General features: G+C 50.1%; 6 protein-coding genes across 8 annotated transcripts in view; 4 read left to right on the forward strand and 2 right to left on the reverse strand.

The window, feature by feature from the left end:
- LOC131216261 (protein argonaute-2-like) overlaps window positions 1-1,489 on the reverse strand; it is a 5,458-nt gene extending 3,969 nt beyond the window's left edge. Inside the window, exons 1-2 of the mRNA XM_058210705.1 lie at window positions 1,370-1,489; window positions 13-157 (exon numbers count right to left, since the gene is read on the reverse strand). Of these exons, the coding sequence (XP_058066688.1) occupies window positions 13-157; window positions 1,370-1,397 (173 nt within the window). The 5' untranslated portion in view covers window positions 1,398-1,489. The remainder of the gene's footprint in view (window positions 1-12; window positions 158-1,369) is intronic.
- A 1,372-nt stretch (window positions 1,490-2,861) lies between these two features.
- LOC131215221 (protein timeless homolog) lies at window positions 2,862-7,317 on the forward strand. The gene is made up of 15 exons (XM_058209609.1): window positions 2,862-3,287; window positions 3,349-4,112; window positions 4,175-4,298; window positions 4,361-4,524; window positions 4,584-4,743; window positions 4,804-4,934; window positions 4,996-5,076; window positions 5,152-5,255; window positions 5,316-5,393; window positions 5,457-5,508; window positions 5,570-5,711; window positions 5,796-6,016; window positions 6,079-6,173; window positions 6,250-6,911; window positions 6,985-7,317. The coding sequence occupies exons 1-15, from the start codon at window positions 2,862-2,864 to the stop codon at window positions 7,315-7,317; spliced, it is 3,537 nt and encodes a 1,178-aa protein (XP_058065592.1).
- Window positions 7,318-7,543: 226 nt separating this feature from the next.
- Window positions 7,544-8,797, forward strand: LOC131215222 (uncharacterized). Its single transcript, XM_058209610.1, has 2 exons — window positions 7,544-8,232; window positions 8,296-8,797. Exons 1-2 carry the CDS (start codon window positions 7,544-7,546, stop codon window positions 8,795-8,797), a joined length of 1,191 nt encoding a protein of 396 aa, XP_058065593.1.
- A 596-nt stretch (window positions 8,798-9,393) lies between these two features.
- LOC131216809 (ubiquitin carboxyl-terminal hydrolase nonstop) lies at window positions 9,394-12,008 on the forward strand. The gene is made up of 5 exons (XM_058211392.1): window positions 9,394-10,346; window positions 10,548-10,961; window positions 11,043-11,125; window positions 11,381-11,542; window positions 11,612-12,008. Exons 1-5 carry the CDS (start codon window positions 9,534-9,536, stop codon window positions 11,652-11,654), a joined length of 1,515 nt encoding a protein of 504 aa, XP_058067375.1. The 5' UTR covers window positions 9,394-9,533; the 3' UTR covers window positions 11,655-12,008.
- Window positions 11,902-14,043, reverse strand: LOC131216819 (FGFR1 oncogene partner 2 homolog). Of its 3 annotated transcripts, none has more exons than XM_058211402.1 (2): window positions 13,736-14,043; window positions 11,902-13,588 (listed from the first exon to the last, which is right to left on the reverse strand). In XM_058211402.1, exon 2 carries the CDS (start codon window positions 13,510-13,512, stop codon window positions 12,631-12,633), a length of 882 nt encoding a protein of 293 aa, XP_058067385.1. In that variant the 5' UTR covers window positions 13,513-13,588; window positions 13,736-14,043; the 3' UTR covers window positions 11,902-12,630. The 3 variants fall into 3 exon arrangements, with proteins under 3 accessions (XP_058067385.1, XP_058067401.1, XP_058067394.1); XM_058211418.1 differs by having other exon boundaries at window positions 13,725-14,043; XM_058211411.1 differs by lacking the exon at window positions 13,736-14,043 and adding an exon at window positions 13,667-13,718.
- Window positions 14,044-14,485: 442 nt separating this feature from the next.
- Window positions 14,486-17,635, forward strand: LOC131214112 (uncharacterized). Its single transcript, XM_058208481.1, has 4 exons — window positions 14,486-14,623; window positions 14,703-16,675; window positions 16,759-16,994; window positions 17,076-17,635. Exons 2-4 carry the CDS (start codon window positions 14,792-14,794, stop codon window positions 17,320-17,322), a joined length of 2,367 nt encoding a protein of 788 aa, XP_058064464.1. The 5' UTR covers window positions 14,486-14,623; window positions 14,703-14,791; the 3' UTR covers window positions 17,323-17,635.
- Window positions 17,636-18,852: the final 1,217 nt, after the last annotated feature.

Raw genomic sequence — 18,852 nt, forward strand, 5'->3', positions numbered from 1 at the left:
GATTGACTCGACCCACCTTGCTGCTTCTGTTGCTTCTGTTCCTTCGGTTGACTCGGTCCACTTTGCTGCTTCTGTTCCTTCGGCTGCGTCGACCCTTCTTGCTGTTGTTGCTTCTGCGGGGTTTGCTCACTTTTATCAGGATTCGATTCCTCTTGAACTGCAATACACGAATTTAATAATAATCGAATGATTAGCTATGATTATCGAATTGATTAATTAATTTGGTTATTTAATTGTGGAAGTAGTAAGCGTGGAAGTAACCTTTCTATACTCATCCAATTCGAAGACTTCAGAAAATAATTTATATTACAAAAAGTTTGCTTGTAACCTCTGGCAGAATAGCTAGGCCATTTCGACTACAGGATGTTATAAACAAATGCGTTTTTATAACGTCTGTCACCAGAAACATCACTGCGGTAGCGCCGGGCGATATTTTTTAGAGCGCCAGGAGGACGATATAAAGCGAGTGAGAGATGAGCGGAACGGGCAAAACAAGTGAAGAAGTCGACAATAAAAAGTAATTTTTTGTTGCTGCTCCGCACAGCTTTTTTAACACTAAATACGAAAGGAACTTCTTTCTTTGCCGTTGGTTAAAAAAATAGTTTTCTAACCATTTATTTTAACCAACCTTGCGTAAAATCAAGCAAGTAGGATTACAAGCTACGATACAAGAAAGTATCACATAGTCTAACATCTACCCTAGTTCTTAAAACAATTTGAAATCAACTCTTCAATCCAAAACGTTCGGTGTGCAGATTTCCAATGTTATAAACATAAACCTTATCGTAGTTATCAACAAAGATTCGGCGATTTCTAACCAGGCCGAGCATAAACATGCATAAGGATGTTCCACCTTTGCCTATGCACACGCACACAACTTCCAGACGTACATTATTGAAGCAAACGCAGCAGGCTGATGCAATAATCAGCGGTGTTTGTAATTCATACAATGTTTCTGGAAGTTACAGTCTTCGCAGTTTTTAAGCATTCTTCAATGATGTTCGGGGAAATTTCATGTGGCTTGAATATATCAACAGAGATAAGCATTTTGAGCAAGATTATCGCTTATCTTTGTTAACCCCTTCTGTGGTGAATCTTTCTGGGGACTAACTTTTAATGTATTCTCACCACCACTGACTTTTTTTACTTAATAGCCAAGGGAACAAACAAAGTAATTGCCTAATGCTAATGAATAAACATTTTGCATCGCCATTACTTGCGTGCGTACGCAATAAAACTATCTTTTTCATCCACCATCTAAATTGCAGTGCAATAATGGCCGACACTTAGCGAGAAAAGAGATGCCCGAAATGAGCCATAATTCCAGCTTCTCATCGATCTCCAACTATAGTTACTATAGTTAACTTACCCGTATTCTTTCCCTTTTTGCGACCCATTGCTATTTCTTGCTATTTACTGCTTTAAAACCACTGTTCTACGCACAAACTTGAAGCTAGATTCTTTCTGCACAACGCGAATGAAAATATTTTCACAATTTGACGTCCTACCACGATCGTTACATGTGAGGTGGTGTGTATGTGCGGTGCCACACCAAACGCAAATCGTACCGCAAAAACGTCATTTCGTTTGCGCTTCGTGTGGCCGGTTTAAAATATAATACCGAAATGTCGAACGTGTTTACATTCGTGTTTTTGGTCCGAGAAAACAGAAATAGAAGAGAAACAAATTGAATTCTGAAAAAAAATTTCCGTTGTTTTCGATTTTGTTGCTATAACAGCAAATAAGAACTTAACATTATCCTCTGTTTGTAAAGAAAGCGTTTGCTAACAGTGTTTGCGGTCGGATTTGCGGTTGGGTTTACGGCTTGGCCGACACATAAACGAGCGGGGGTTGTCTCAGCGGAGACAACCCTCACAACAACACCAGTGCTGGAGGCGCACGAATATTCACATCCCGAGAAAACCAGACGGCCCGGCAGCACTGCCGAGTTGACAGTCGCTCAGCGCCCGGAAACGCCGAATCGTTCTCTCTCTTCGCGGCGCTCGAACTGAACAGACGTGGCCAACGTGGGCTTACGAGCTAGGTGATGTAACCACACTGTACAAACGTCCCGCCGTGGGATTAAACACGATATCACTAGTATCTTCCCGTCTAAAATAAAAGTGCAAACCTTGAACATTTGCTAAAAACGTTTTGACACTGCCGGGTCACACGATGGCACAAATAAACGTTTTTGGCACTTCGGATAAATGCCAAACTGTTTGCGCTTGTGTCAAAACGTTTATGTAAACCCGACCGTAAACACTTTTTGCATACGCTTTGTTTACAAACAGAGGTCAATGTAAGTTTTTATTTGCTGGTATAGTAACAAATTCGATAAAAAAGCAGAAAAAAATTCAGAATTCAATTTGTTTCTTTTCTATTTCTGTTTTCTCGGACCAAAAACACGAATGCAAACACGTTTGGCATTACGTTTGTATATTTTTTTTCGTCACACGAAGCGCAAACGAAATGACGTTTTTGGGGTCCGATTTGCGCTTCGTCTGGCGCCCCACATACGTTTTGACAGAGGCGCAAACAGTTTGGCATTTATCCGAAGTGCCAAAAACGTTTATTTGCGCATCGTGTAGACCGGCAGTTTTGGCTTGTCAAACGGCCGTGTCAAATATTCGCGCCTTATTGCGGTGGGAAATCGAATGCAGTGCGTTGTTATAATAATTAGCGGAAGTTAATATTAATATAGCAAGCGGAGTTATAATATCTAGTTCATTTCCGTCATTAAGTGCTGAGTTTTGCGCACTCAGTTGTGCTAACTCGCTTAAATACCGTTTTAGGGACTGCCATTCGACAGCAGAACGACGGTTACGATTGCTGACGACGGCCGATGGAAAAGCGAAACGATGGCTGACTATTTAACCACCATCGATGCCATGTCCGCGACGCTGGGCTATGGGGACATCAACGAATATCACGCCGACCCGGAAGCCATACAGGGTTTGAAGCTTTTGGTTTGGATCTTGAAAAACGATAAAGCAGACCACGAGTATCGGCGTTACATCGGAGAAAAGCAGCTCGTGCAAACGGACCTGATTCCGTCGTTAGTGCACGGGTTCCATAAGCCGGAAATTGCCGATGTGTTACTGCGTCTGCTCGTAAACTTGACCTTCCCGACGGAGCTACTTTACAAGGGAACCTACCCAAAAGACGCAGCGGAGCAGAAAAAAGTGTTACAACTGATGGAAATTGCGGAACAGTACAAGGAAGCGTTTGCCGTAAAGGCTGTGTGGTCGGTACTGGGAGAAAAAATGCAACAAATCTTACGTATCGTAAGTGTCTCTCAGCTTCGTTTGGCAGCAGGCGCCCTGGATGTTAATCCTTTTTTGGCAGGATTTTTCAGAGCGCAGCGAAGCGCAATCGGTTACCGTAGAACGTATCCTAATCCTCACACGAAACGTACTGCAAGTACCGACTAACGTCGAAAGAGAACAGCAGCTTGATGACGATGCCAGTTTGCACGATCGTTTGCTGTGGTCTCTGCACCAAACCTGTACCATCGATACGGTCCTGTACGTTCTGGGATCACCCCTAGAGCAGCAGTATTTCATGCATTCGCTGGAGATCATGAGCCTTGTCTACCGCGAACAGCAGCCAGCGGCTCTCGCCGATGCCACACTGCAGCGCAGGACGGCCGAAAAGAAGGAAGACGAAATGAAGCTCATCCAAGCGCTGCACCCGGCGACCGAAAGGACTAAGCAACTGCCAACAGCACGCCATTCCCGCTTCCGGGGGACGTACACGTTTGGCAACCTCAAATCGGTATCGGACAATGACTACATATCGCACCAATCGTTAAACAAAATCATGAATGCGGACCTGGGCATAGACAAACAACGAATTAAGAAGTCGTTCCGTAAAATGAAGCAGCCGGACGAGTTGGAAAGGAAAAGTATTTTGTCCGTAAGGATGTGTTTGCGGGAGTATTGCGTGGAAGTTCTATGCCTTTTTAATAACATTGTGAAGCAAGCGAGGCGCTACTTGAGCCAGTTCGAAAATACCGCATCGGAATTCCACGACGATACGTACCTGTTGTGGGCGGTTCGATTTTTCATGGAATTCAACCGTTATAACGGTCTAAACATCGAACTAGTGAGGTTTGTTCTGCCATTAACATTTACACCATAATATTTGTCTAATCATGATTCTGTTGCTACAGCGAAGCGCTAAGCATGACCACGTTTCATTGGATCATAACGAGAATCGAGGGCTACAACGATCTGATCGTTTGTGACAAAACTCGTAAGCGCGTATGGTCTAAGCGCTTGCACAATGCAATACAGGTGAGCATTTTCTACGCATTTTAACTTCAAAACGTGTTTTTCATAACGTTTTTATTCGACAGACCTACGATGAGATGATCAGCAACTTGCGTGCCCTCAGCGTGAGGACCGATCCGGATGCCAAGGAACTCCTCGCCGTGCTGCAGCATAACATTTTCTACGCCGTAGAGTATCGGGAAACTGTCATTCAATTGCTTTGTAATTTCAACGAAACGTATCAAACAAGGTAGTGGCACACTGGTAATTGCTATAATTACACATTTTTATGAGACCTGCATATTGTAGGAGTTTTTTGCGGGTGGTCGTAGAGGTGGCCAATCGCTTCTTTTCTTTACTTGAAAAATTTTGTAACGGCACCATCCGCGTGCAGGAACGTGCCAAAGCCAAGCGGCAGAAAAATCGCCGCACCACTGCCACCGCATCGGATGCACCGCACAAGACAAAGGTGCGTTTTTTTAATACTAATTATGTAATGGACGAGCATTCAGTCACTGTTCTATTGTAGGAAGACCTTGAGGACGAATGGTTAACGATGGCACCGAAAGTAGCGGCAATTCTGCCACATATTCAAGACTCACCAGAATCACTACCAACGCCTTTCGATGCGGCGTCCCCCGTTCCCATCGATGAGCAGAGGTAGTACCCAAGATTATAGAAAACAAACATTTTGTTCAATTTGTTACATTTTTCGACTCAGGGGAAGCTGCATGATACGTATTCACGGGCTGCTCCGGGACGAGAAGTATGAGGATGCGGTGAAGCTAATGTACGCGGCACGGTAAGCACACAACTTCGATCGGAGTAACGACCCGCGTGTTGGAATAATATTGGGCTGTATTGTAAAACTTCTTAGCTCCATCTGGACCACTGATGACAACTGCTTTGGGTCGTCACAATCGACCCCGGATGAAACCTTAATGCTTTTGAAGGAGATTTTTATGGCCAATATATCGGACGGTATGGTTACTTATCTTTTTCTTTGAAATAAAACCTAATTTTCCACCTATATGCTTTCAGGTTCTGAACAACAAAATAATCCGCTCTCGGAGAAGGAGGATACTAGTGAGAACGAAGAGGATGAGGAGGAATTCGAAGGTAACCATCCGATGGGTCCCGTGTGGTTACACTGTAATTAATTGTTTTGTTTGTTCACCGTAGCTACGTCGCGGTATGTCGAAAAGGACTTTAAATTTGATGATTTCTCCCGAAGGTAAGGATTCCGCGTTAACATTTATGAAACAATGACGAAAGTACTTTCCATCAACCACCAGACTGGTTAATCCTAAGATTGTGCGAAGCTGTGTGATAGTGCTGTCGGATTGGGAGACCATCAAAACGACCACACTGAAGGCTGCCGTCCACATACTGCATCGAATTGCCGTCGAGCATAAAAATCCGTCGATGTTATTTCAAGTAAGCTCCGTTTGCCTTGGCTGATATTCTTTTTCACTCAAAAAGCGAATAGTTAAGGACGCGCAACCATCCTCCTTCCGACAGGCTTCCTTGTTCCGCATTTTCCAACGAGTGATGTGCACGACTACCACCAGCCATTCAATTCATTTAAAGCAATTAGGGGAGTATATTATTCGTCAGTTGCAGAAAGTGGCATCCAATGGCAACGAGATAGTGTTTGCTGAAATACTTTTCTATAAATCAGTTAAAATTTGTACTGCCATTGAGATGGGATATGATGAAGTATTTAACCAGCATCCAGGAGCGTAAGTAAAGCTCATTTTTCTGCCTCATGTGTCCTTAATGCGCTTCGCCTTCTTCGATTCAGCACTGGAAATGGTGAAATGAACTGGACGGAAGAGCAAGAGGACGAATTGCGTCGGCTTTTCATGGAAAACCAGGAAAATCCCCAAACGGATCAAGGTAGCCAGTCCCGCTTTTGTTGCATAATATAATCATATTATTAAAATTCCCTCCAATTCACCATCCTGACTCGTAGATGTGATTGATTGGTTGTTGGACAACATCATCAATAAATCACGGACACGGCGAGGAGTTATCAAAAAGCTTAAGGAGCTGGGACTTATCTTCAAGGCGCCCACCAAAAGAAGCAACATCAATCAACAGAAACAGGCCAAGTTGTGGAGCGTTGAGCAAATAGAAAAGTTGAAGCAACTGTACGAGGAGCATCGTCTGGAGAAGAACGTGTTGAGGAGAATAGCCGATGCGTTCGAAAAAACATTCACCAGACAGGCTATCGTAAAGCAAATGATTGGGCTTGGTTTGATAGCGGACGAAACAGAAGTTAGGCCTGCTAAAACAGTTTCATCTCATAACCTTAACCAAAGGCACCGAGGCCACGATAGCAGCGATGGTGGCACCAGTGAGGAATGCGATTATGAGTTCCCGGTCAGTACACAATTGAATGTACCGCTCCTTGAGAAAAAAATGAAAACTATGGGAAGCTCCATGAAGCAAAGCATCGAATGGGTGGTAGAGTGCTTGCAGGACGCCGTAAAGGACTACCAGCAACCGGACGACGATGAAATTAACGACGGCGTACCGATGATTCCGATCGAAAGCTACCAATCCAATGCGCTTCAGGATGGAAACTTTAAGCACTTCCTTCGAACTCTTGGTTTGCTGAACGTGAGCAAGGAGGTAAACGCATTATTTTCATCACGCATTTTAAACTTCAAACTAAATATCAATTGCTCCATTATGCATTCCACAGCATACGTTCTGGCGTATCCCATTCCGAATGAAACCGAGCGATCTTGAGATGCGGATAGATATTTTGAGGAAATACAATACAAGAGGAAGCTCTCCGGAGGCATGCGAGTCTCCAGATATAAGTGTTGCGGATGCAGATGCCGCCGCTGTCCAAGACTGTGTGACGGAGCTCCGAGTTTCGAGTGAGTCCGACGAAGATCTAGAAACTATGCGTGCAAACCCAACCCTGCATGCCAAACGTGATCGGTCCGATTCATCGGACTCTTTGCAATCGCCATCGCAAAACACCAAAAAACACCGCAAAAGGCTAGTAATTAGCGATGAGGAAGATTAACTTCATGTAATGATTGTTTATTAAAGTTAAAGATTGTATCGATGTTCTCAACAGTCTGAATAAAGATTTTTGCTTCGCTCCGGTTATGCTTTCTGGCAACACTGCACCGCCAATCAATTGAATGTTTGTAAACAATCCCAACACTTTGAATGTAGAGTATTCTGTTGTGGGGTTCTGTGTAGTGGCGCTCCGGTCTAGTTAACCATTTCGTTTGGAACCACTCATTATGGACATCCCAAAACCTGCGCCCATTACCGCCAAAGTCTATTTGTCTCGTGAAGAAATTCTGGGCAAAAAGTTGTACACCTGTTTGATCGAGAACTGCCACGCAGTGTTTCACAATGCATCTCACTTGCAGATGCACACCGTACGGCGTCACAAAACTACTGCAAATCTGGAACCGGCGACAAAAGACTCCGTGGACGTGAACAAACATTTCTACTGTCCTTGGCAGAACTGTCCGTACTTTCAGACGCCTCTGGGTCCGCCGAACGATGCACGGCACTTTCTTTCGTTTCGAAGTTTAAAGCAACACGCTCTGAAGGTTCACGAAGTGCGAACGCATGTCTGTACCGACTGCGGTAAATCATTCGCAACGCATTACTTTTTGAAGCATCACCAACAATCGTGCGGCAAATCTTTTATCTGTGCACACTGTCCGTCATACTTTGGCTCGAGAGAAGCGTTGCTTACACACGCCAAGCGAAAACAGCACGGCTATGAGGAGTTGCTGGCTACAAAGTTACCGCGAGCCAACACGAATTCTCAGATCCACAATGCCGTTACCACGCAACAAAAAGCCAACGAGAATAAGGCCGTTAGCACCGCCACACAGACCATCGTGGATGTTACGATGCACCAGGATCAAGCAACCCAAACGGTGGAATCGTCCAAACAGCCAGCAAACCACGTTTCGTATGATAAATCCGTGATGGCTGCAGCATCTGTAAACACGGCAGACCTTTACCGTGTTGACAGCGGAGCATCGTCCCTTCCTGTTGCATTCCTTAGTGCTCAGCATCTTATCGGTGCGAGCGAGTTTCCGATCCCTGTCGTGTGCACCGAAACGCAGACAGATTTCATCGACGTGATGCTGGCAAATGCAGGCGAAAACCGTCACGATCCACTCCTTTCGTACACGCACATGTGCACCCAAACGTCTGACGAACCGGGACTCTTCTCTGATCTGGGCCTTTCTACGATCGAAACACAAACCTGCTGGAGTGAGGATGGCGACGGTGCAACGTTCGGAGACTTTCTAGTGTCGACGGAAACGCAAACTAACTTCGATATCGATAGTTTCGGCTGCACCGACAGTTACTGCCCGAAAGCGGGCACTGGTGACAGAAACGAGGTGCCGCCGAAATGCAAGCAAACGCAAGCGCCAGAAACTCTGCCGCAAGGATTCCAAGCGCCAGCTAGTTGTGTCGATTTTCTCAGCGATGGGGACACTCTCGATTGCCCGTCGCAAACCTCATGATGTTCGGTGTCGTGTTATGGCGATGAGAAGTTTCGCTTCCTGGTTTAGGATCTCGTCCTAAACTAACCTACCAGCTACGTTTCCATCCTTTACCATTAATGTTAAGTGTTTTTATGTTAAATATGAAAAACCAAATACGTTAAGCATAGTTTATTGAATAACCGTGGGATCAAAAATATCTTGAAAGAAATTAAATTTAAAGTCGAGCGGCTAACGTCTTGCTAGCTGATGGGATGGCGAAATGACAGCAGCAGCTGTCGCAGTTGAGTCTTCTTCTTTTCGTTCTTCGCCGCGCTCAGCTGTTTGACGGAACAACGCACGCACCAACAAATCTGACAAGCTGTCAGAAGAGATCGGCTTTGTGCATTATCGGCACGGCAAACAATTGTTACCCCTTTTCCTTGTAAGTAAAGTTCTGGCCAGTGGTTCTTCTTCAGCGATTGCAGTTTTATGCGGAAGACGCAGCGAAACCACCATTCCAGCGGTTCAACGAGCCACCTTACCGAAAGCTTTCAAATGGCAGCATTCGTGAATCAGTAGAAGAAAAGGGTTCGGTATGCCGTCGCTTGCCGTACTAAAAGCCCAAAGTTTGTGAGCCGGAAAATTGTCCATACACACGTATACACGCACAAGAGGGCAGGTGTGAAGGCCGGTTCGGATGGTAAACGGAGTTACTCCGCTAGCCCGGTTCTAAACACTGTGAGAAACCACCTTTTCCCGGAGCGACCGCTAAAGAATGGCCGACACGGGTTGTGTTCACTTCGAGGCGTACGTGAAGGAGTACGGGATCGATTCGTTCAGCGTGGTGCACGCATACTTTAGTGCGTGCATCAATCGGGAGGCCCGGCGCCGCAAGGCTCTTTCCTGTCTTTGTCATAAGTGCGGCAGTTCCGGCCCCCAGCTGTACTCCTGTCTGCACTGCATCTACTTTGGCTGCAAGGGCGCCCACATCAACGAGCACCACAAGCAGACGAAGCACTATATGGCGCTCGAGCTGTGCTACGGTATGCTGTACTGCTACCAGTGCCGTGATTTTATCTACCACCGCGAGTGCCAGCTCATCGCCGAACGGCACCTGCGGCGCGAAGCCCGCAGTCTCAACAAAAGCCTCTCCTGGCGACCGTGGAGCCCGTCGCAGCTGGAGATCGAGCTGCTGGTGAAGAACCCAAAGCGGCGCCACGTGACTGCCTTCACCAGTATCGGGCTGCGCGGATTGCTGAACCTCGGTTCGACCTGCTTCATGAACTGCATCGTGCAGGCTCTCATCCACACGCCCCTGCTGCGTGACTACTTTCTGTCCGAGCTGCACGAATGCACAACGAAGAACGCGACCAAGTGTCTTGTGTGCGAGGTGTCGCGGCTCTTCCAGGAGTTTTACTCCGGTGCGCGGGGTCCCCTGTCGCTGCACCGGCTGCTGCATCTGATCTGGAACCATGCGCGCCACCTGGCTGGTTACGAGCAGCAGGATGCGCACGAGTTTTTCATCGCCACGCTTGACGTTTTGCACCGGCACTGCAAGATCTCGATGACGGAGCTAGCTGCCAACGCGGCGGCAGCAGCCAGTGATAAAAGTAAGCCCACGGCGCCACAGCTGCTATCTGGTGGGTCACACTCGCACCCGTCCCACCAATCGTCACACCATCAGCAACAGCAACACCAGCAGGCAGCGTCACTGCAACAACCACAGCCCCAACAGCACCTTACGTCGTCGGTGACCTCTCAGCATACACAAGCTCCGGCCGGTGTACAGGTAGCGGCGACGAGTGGATCTTCGACAGCGGCAGCCGGTAGCAGTGGGCCAAGTGCCGCACAGCCGGATCCGAACCCGGCGCAGTGTAGCTGCATTATCGATCAAATCTTCACCGGCGGGCTGCAGAGTGATGTCGTGTGTCAAGCGTGTAACGGCGTCTCGACGACGATCGACCCATTCTGGGACATTTCCCTCGATCTGGGTGAATCGAGCACTGGCGGAGGCTACGGTGGTCCACCGAAATCGCTGATCGACTGTCTGGAGAGGTTCACGCGCGCCGAACACCTGGGCTCGAGCGCCAAGATCAAGTGTAGCTCCTGCATGAGCTACCAGGAGTCGACGAAGCAGCTATCGATGCGAACGCTTCCGATCGTCGCCAGCTTTCACTTGAAACGCTTCGAACACTCTAGCCTGGTAAACACGGGGTCACCATCTGAGAACGTACCGAACGTTCGCTTATGCTTTTTGAGTGGCTCTTGGTTTCTCCCCTTCTAGATCGACAAGAAAATCTCTACCTTCATCTCATTCCCGTCGGAGCTGGACATGACCCCTTTCATGTCGCAAAAGAAAACCGACCAGCAACAACACCAACAGCACCATCACCACCTTGCTGCCTCCAACGGTAGTGGTTTATTGCCGTCGATGAACGCCACAGGGCTCGCCGGATCAGGAGGCTGCAGTTCGGTTGGTGCGGGCGGCACGAATGGCCAGCAGCCGGTTCCCGTGGCGCCCACCGTTACAACCGGAAACGAACCATCGCATTCAGTCGCCGACGAAGGACGGGGTGCGGAGACGGCCAAAGTAAGGCGACAGTCGCTACACTCCGCCGACACGGCCGATTTCCGGTACTCGCTGTACGCCGTCATCAATCACGTCGGCACGCTCGATGCCGGCCACTATACGGCGTACGTTCGGCACCAGAAGGACATTTGGGTAAAGTGTGACGATCATATCATTACGACGGCCACCTTGAAGCAGGTTCTCGACAGTGAAGGGTAGGTGATCCTTTTTCGATGCGCCGGCGCCGGAACTGATGCTTTTGCGTTTTGGTCACCGTCTTTTAGGTATCTTCTGTTTTACCACAAAAAGATTCTGGAATACGAGTAATGCGGAGCACGATGAGACGTCGGTTGGGGCCATTTCATTCCTCGGCGACCGATACAGGCGAAACTGATGGCAGGCTGAGGAGGACTATTTTCACGAAGACTGTAAAACTCTAAGTCTAAGCTGGTAGTGAGAGGCAGGCGAAGGATCGGACGATCATGATTCAGTGCACACACAAACACACACACGTTCACCAAACAATCGGACAGACGCCGAATTCCTCCCGAACACCTGACGCATTCTTCGTCCATTTATTTATTGAAAGTGGTGCCGAGTTCCTTTCGCTACTACCTCTCGCATCGCGTCGACTCATTTTTCATGTCTTATCGGAGTACAGTAGAATACACGGAAAAAGGCCAATGATAACGGAAGGGCGTATGTTTTACTCACATCATTGACGCACTTTTCGCCGTTTTGGTTACCATTTTGTCCCACGGTTGGGGTACCGTGAATAGTTTGCCGCATTTATGATCCTTTTCAACCGTCCACCCACCGCCGAAAGCGGCGTTTGACCGTATTTTTAAACAAATGTTGGTTTGCCGTTTTTCCGAGAGCGTCCTATCAACGATAAACGGAACGTAATCAACGAAAAAGAGCAAAGTGGAAAAACAAACATTTATTCGCGGTACTCCCGGTTGGACAACATTTAACCTAAACTCTGCCGGTGCTTGTGCGTCCTGTGTGTGTGTGTTGGTGCTCAAACTGATCCTGGATGCTTTTTCCGTGACTGAAAACGCCAATCGGTGAAAACAAACAAATATGGGAAATGGATAGGCTCTTCTTCGTTGCCGTTTCACGTGGTTGGTGCGCGTGCAAACGATGGTTGGTGTTGTGTGTTTACTTGTGGTGTCGAGTCTCTCGGAACACGGTCGAGGAGCGGAGTCCCGTCTACGAGCGATCTAGGGAAACACGACTATGCCTATAAAATGGCCGATTGGCAACAGAACAGAACCGACGTCTGACATTCTCCCGAATCGCGTCACGAGCTGGATGTGGCAGAGGCCGGGGCTGTGTTCGTGGTAGTGGTGACTGGCACAGTAGAGGGCAGCGGACCGTTGGCGCTACTCACTGCTGGTGGTGGACTGGCACTGACATTGCTGGTGATGCTGGATGACGGGGCCGTGGGTGCCACGCTTGCGGCTGGCGCTTGGTTGGTTCCCAGGGGGCCGCCCGCGACTTTCGTCTGAATTGACCGGGCCGCCACGGCCGACTCCAACAACCCCTCGAGCAGGGTGCTGTCGGTTTGGGTGCCCTTCTCATCCATCAGCATCTTTTGCTCGCCCGAACCGTATTTGCGCGAGATTTCCAGCAACTCCCGTAGGCCCTTGTTTTCCGTGATCAACCGGCTGAGCAGTTCCTGCTCATGGTTCAGCTTCTCCTCGTCGAGCTGCGAGGCTCGCTGCATCACGGCGGCCATCTCCTGAATTTTGGCTGTCTGCTGCCGGATCAACTCGTCGCGCCGCTCGATGTCGGCTGCCTGGTGGTGCCGATTGTACGCCTCGACAAAGTTCACCTTCGTGTTTAGTATTTTCGCCTGCGTGTGCTCCCGGTACTTGGACATGATGTGCTCGAGCGCATGCTGGTGGTCCTCGAGGGCCGACTTCAGCAGCCGGTTCTCCTGCTGTATCTCGCGGATCTGCGGGTTCTCCTGGTGGATAATCGTGATTAGCTGGTTGTTGGACCGTTCGCGCGCCAACCGGTTCAGGATGTCGATGTCTTCCTGGAACTGGCGCATGGATTCGATCTGCTTATTAACGGTTTCCGACTCCAGCAGCAGTGCGTCTCCGAGCGCCTCCCGGTCCTTCAGGCGGTTAGCGATCCGTTTAGCGTCCAGAATGATTTGCTCGAACGTTATCGACATGGTCAGCCGGTGCGTTAAACCAGGTGCTGACTGAAAAGTTGACCAACTGGATGAAACGCCTTACGAAGAAACGATACTGGGCAGAGGTGGAAAGAGGTGTAATGCCTTCGATTAGACGATTTATAAACAATAGTGCCTTCGTGTGCACACTCACACACGCGCACACAGGCACATGCTTCCGCATTCCTCCACGGAACCGAGGCGTCACAAACCAGTGTTATACCTTTTGCTGGGAAGGTCCGTCGGTGTCTAGTGGAGCCACGTAAAGGGGAACGGCTCCGTGCCCGGAAAAAGAATGATCGCACGGTATTGCACAGTGTCGCGTGTCTGCCCCCGAAGGCAGTCACATCGTTTCACCAGGCTTTGGGCTGCGCCAAGGATTTTATCGCAAACAGTGCTCACGGCATACGGGTCCAGGAGTTTGCACTACAATCCGAAATCTGCTAGTATCCTTTGTTGCTAGTAGAAACGCCTTTCGTTCGTGCAATATAGCGCTTGAAGTGAAGCTCCGTGAAGTGTTTTTTCGCTGCTTTTCTTCCTGGCCTTACACGCAGTGACAGATTTATGACAGCGCACCTCACGCACACTAATCACTCGACATCTGATCGCGGCGTGGTGTATGTGCTCTGTTGTTGGCTTTCGACGCACGCACGGAAGGGTCAGTTGTCAAAATAAAGCTCTTCGACACGGAACGGAAAGAAAGAAGTGAAGAGAAAAAAAGCATACGGAACTAGAGCCATTCACAAATCCTACGCTTTCAGTAGCGTAGAGTCCACGAACCGTTTTTTTCCTAACGCACGCACGCACGGTGTGCGCCGTTGTCCGGGCGTGGCGAAAAATCAAAGGATACTACGACTTCAACGGGCCGCGAACTGAAGTACCTTATTCGGAACCTGTCGGTCATTTTCCCCTTCGTTTGGGTGGAACACAGCTTTTCCGTTCTCTAGAAGGTTTTACCGCTGGTCAGAGGAGAGCCCTCTCAACTGAAGGGAAAGTGGAGCCGTGATTCGGTCTAATGGTCAGTCGAAAACGGTACATCCCTCGGAATCGCATCGTGTAGCCCTATCCGGAATCCTTGCAAGCTCTTATTGAACACCTATCCATCCTAGAGGTAAGTGTGACGCCGCAGGTTGGGACCCCTTGCGCCGGGTGGGAGTAATCCGAGTCGTTATCTTCCTCGTCCGCTTCAGCTTCTTTGTTCCGGTGTCCGGTCGGGAACCGGTTCCAACTCTTCCCTGGTTGCGCCCAGAAAGCACCGTTTCGCGGAAACCGAAGTGCAATGGCAAATGATAACAACAACATTAACACCGATGAACTAACGGCCGGCAGTGGGTCAACATCCGGGTCGACGGATAAAAGTAGCTCTTGCACCACGGACGGTGCAGACGGTTCATCGAGCGTTGAACAACCGGTTGCACAGCAACCTGCGAGCGCCACACCGGAAGTTCCACGGCGTGAGGAGAATCCGTTTTCCTTCAAACACTTCCTCAAATGGGACGGAGGGGCCGGAAGCCATGCGACCACTCACACCGCTAACGGTGCTGGCAGTGGGAGTGCTGCCGTGGCCCAGACCAGCATCAATCACAGTCGCAGCACGTCCAACATTAACGGCCATGGGTGCGTTACCGGCGGCAGCAATGGTGGCGAGTGCCGGACGAACGATGAACTGCTTGCCACGGCGGGTACATCGTGTGGAGCTTTGACCGTGAGCGGTACGGCGGGCCAGGGTACCGCAGGGACAGGGTCGCCGTCAAAATCAGCCACCACCAGCTCGCTTAACGTGGTCAGCTCGACGACGACGGGCGCCCGTCCAAAGATACCCCAGTTCCAGTCGGTCAACACGCTGAGCAGCGAGTCGAAGATGAAACGCTCGCCCCGCTTCCCGTCCTTCGACTCGCAGTCTAGTTTATCGGACTTTGCGGCGGAGGAATTGCGGTTTCCGCGGCCGACCGGCAGCGGTGGAATCTACCAGAGTCGCAGTAACAGTTCCTTCAGTGCGGACTACGCACCAAGCGGGGCGGCTGTTCCGAGTGGCGCGGGCCGAGCGCGGGACGATGCGACTGGGAGGACAAGGGACGTGCAGCGCTCGTACTCGCACTATGATATGGACGACAGTCCCGGATCGGATGCGGTGCTGGTCGATGGTCCGGAGGATGCCGGCCCGCCAAATTCGGCTCGGCTGGTCGGGGCGGCCGAGTTTTCGGCCGCTCTGCCCGACTTTGTGCAAGATCATCTCGTGATGGAGCAATGGTACAACACGCTCCCGAAGGGTGGCTCCCGCGGTGGAGGTGGTGGTGGCTCTCGGTCCGGACCGGTGGGGAGCGGGTCTTCCGGTTCGCTCGAGTTTGACGATATGGTCGAGCTTGCCGGAACACTTGGCCGTCCGGATGCCCCCGCCCTCCTGAACGATATGCCGTTCGATTTGACCGGCAACATCGTCGGCGGTACCGGTGGTGGCGGTCGATCGCGTGGTCTTTCCGGAACAACGCCTCTCGATCTGCCTACTGGAACACCCGCAGGAGCCGGTGGTCCAGAGCTAGCTTTCGATCTGACCCAGCGGCGACGCATCACACCGACTCCATCGGCTGATTTGCCTCCCGATCTAACCGAGGGCGGCAACGCAGACCTAGGTGGTGGGTCCGTTTCTGGCAGCGTAGGAAATGGGCAATACTTTTACCCCGGCTCGTCACCACCGATGGGAGTGCCGGGTACCGCCGACAGTAAGATCCACCGGTTGCCGGATTTCCTTTCCGATGGCCCCATCCACTCGTCCGGTCGGCTAGCGGACGTGACGCACGACACGCCGCACGGTGCCGACGATCGATCGGCTCGACACCGGCACCAGCAGCAACAGCATCAACGGGAACTTCACTTTCAGAACCGGCTAGAGATGGAACAGATGGTGAACGAGCGGTTGCGCCGCGAGCTGGACAACAGTCGGCGGACAGTGGGCGACCAAGCGCGCCGTATCCGCGAGCTGGAGCGCGATCTCGAAACAATGGTAACAATGGCCGCACCGCAGCATCAACATCCGACGCTGGCCTCAACCGGCGGCAGCGGATCAACCCAATCGAACGCCAACAGTTTCATGCTGGCCAAATCGAGGGCCGCCGCAGCCGAGGCTGAGGTGGAACGGATGAAGCAGAAACTCACCAACATGAGCGTAAGTGGCCGAATGTGCCGCGATCGGGGCGGACACTATTGTAACATTATGTTTTTATTTTTCCCTCGGGCTCCCACAAAAAGGCCGAACTGGAGGCACTGCGACGAGAGAACGAGCGGCTAAAGGACAGCGAGGGTGCCATTGGGGGTGCTGGTGCGGGCGCCAGTGCTTTGCCGCGGGACGGCCTGGATGCTGCTGCTAGCAACATCCGTGGTCGACGTCATCGTCGCCAAACGGTCGAAGCGCGGTCGGCGCGATTTCTACGCGCCCAAACATTGGCCCTGCGACAGGCGGCGGCGTCAGCAGAAAATAATCTCAGGTATGCTTGCGCCGTTAACGGTGTAACTAGATCGGGGGGGCCGATCGGTAATGGTTTCTTATCGCTCCACACCCACCAAAGGCAACTGCTGAGTGGAGTTGAGAATCTGCGATCGATGGCGAATGAGATCGAAAGCTTCAGCGGCTCGACGACGTTACATGGTTCCGGCGGTGCCGAAGAAATGGCACGCTCTTCGATGGACGACAGCTACCGACGGGTGGTCAACACCGTGGATATCGAAGACGACGGTGTGGAGGCGACGGACGGCGACGATGATGATGACGACGACAATGACGATGAACGCGATGCGCTCGGTCCAGCACTGTAAAAAGCGGAACATGAAAGATGGTGGCCACAGGCAGTAGCAGCAGCAGCGTGACTTTGGGGAGTTGGAAAGTGAGCGAGCCAAGCAAACAATTGTAAAATGAATCAAAACTGTAAAATCACCAACATGGCACGCACCGAGTGAATGGTAGGCTCGTGGCAACGCGAGCATCGACCGCGATTGCGCGCGTGGCGCAATGGAACATTTGTGTGAATTTTACACATGCCACTATCAACACACAGCTAGTTACAAATAGCTTACATAGTCCTCGTTACACATGTCTCGCCTTTCTATCTCTCTCTCTCTCTCTCTCTCTCTCTCTGCCTCGTGCTTACTGCTTATGCTTCAGGATACATGTAACCGGAACAGGAATAAGTGCCGGCGCCAAGGATCAGCCACCAGGCTTGTGTGTGGGTTTCGTAATGATATTTTCTAATGCCACCGAAAACGTGCAGCAAGATTTTTTTACCGTTCCTCTTCGTTCTACTTCGGAAAGCACTTTCCCCAACAGTCATTGTCGGGGGCAACCTTCTTCGTTACAAGTTCTGTGATGATCGAACCAGTCAGCAAATAGCATCTCTCGGCAAGGAGCCCTTGCTTTGCTTGCCCTTGCTCGACGAAAACGACGAGCAAGATCGGCTCCACCTGCAACGGGCTTCGCGCGGTGCGGTTAAGAATTGATTCAAGTTGTGATCCTACCTCCCCGTTTTGGTTCCGTTTGTCCAGGGTATTGAATGCTTTGAATTTTATGTTTGGTCGAATCGAGAATGGCGCTTGCAATGATGCCACGGGCTATGTTGCGCATTGAAACAACAAAACGACGATCGAATAAAGACTATAAATATTTAAACACTGAACCCTCGACCATTTTAAATTATTGTTAACTGAGAGAGAATCATTTCAATTCTTTTGAGATTCCGTCCACTTTAACGGAACGCACCGATTGCTGCATGGGCTTTTGTGTCACGGCCTGACCGGATGACAGCTGATCGCCGGCTTTGACAGACGCGGGTTTCGGATTGCGTGCCCAGTCTAGTTGCGTGTGTTTGTGCGATTGCGTGTTGTTTTGTCCTGTGTGTCCAGCCTTGACATTAAAGGACCAAAAGCTGGAAAGCTGGTGATAAAACAGTGGCGCTTGTGGCGAGACAAAACACTAGCAACAAAGCAGCTGGCTGTGGTGTGGGCTCGTGATTCATTCGCTGCGGGTCAAGCAAAAGAGTTGACGTGTTTTTTTTTCGTGTGTCCGAGCGGCAGGTCGGAAGATTGTGGTGTGGTGGGAAAGGAAGGAATCCATCCTGATTCATCGGTCAGCCGCCATCGTCAGTCTCCAAGTGCTGGTGCTGTGTATGTATCTGTGAATTGAAGAATTGTGCAAATCATTCGGAACCGGTCTTCTGCCGGCCATCCGCTTCCATTTCATCATTCAATTAGGTCTCAATGCGATGGCCGATTGTGGTGGTCCAGATTGGTTCATTTACCCAGATAACGGGCCGAACGAATGTGATAATTCGGAAACGTGACAGCCGCACGATA

The sequence above is a fragment of the Anopheles bellator genome, chromosome 1 (assembly GCF_943735745.2).
Source record: "Anopheles bellator chromosome 1, idAnoBellAS_SP24_06.2, whole genome shotgun sequence".
Lineage (NCBI taxonomy): Eukaryota > Metazoa > Arthropoda > Insecta > Diptera > Culicidae > Anopheles > Anopheles bellator.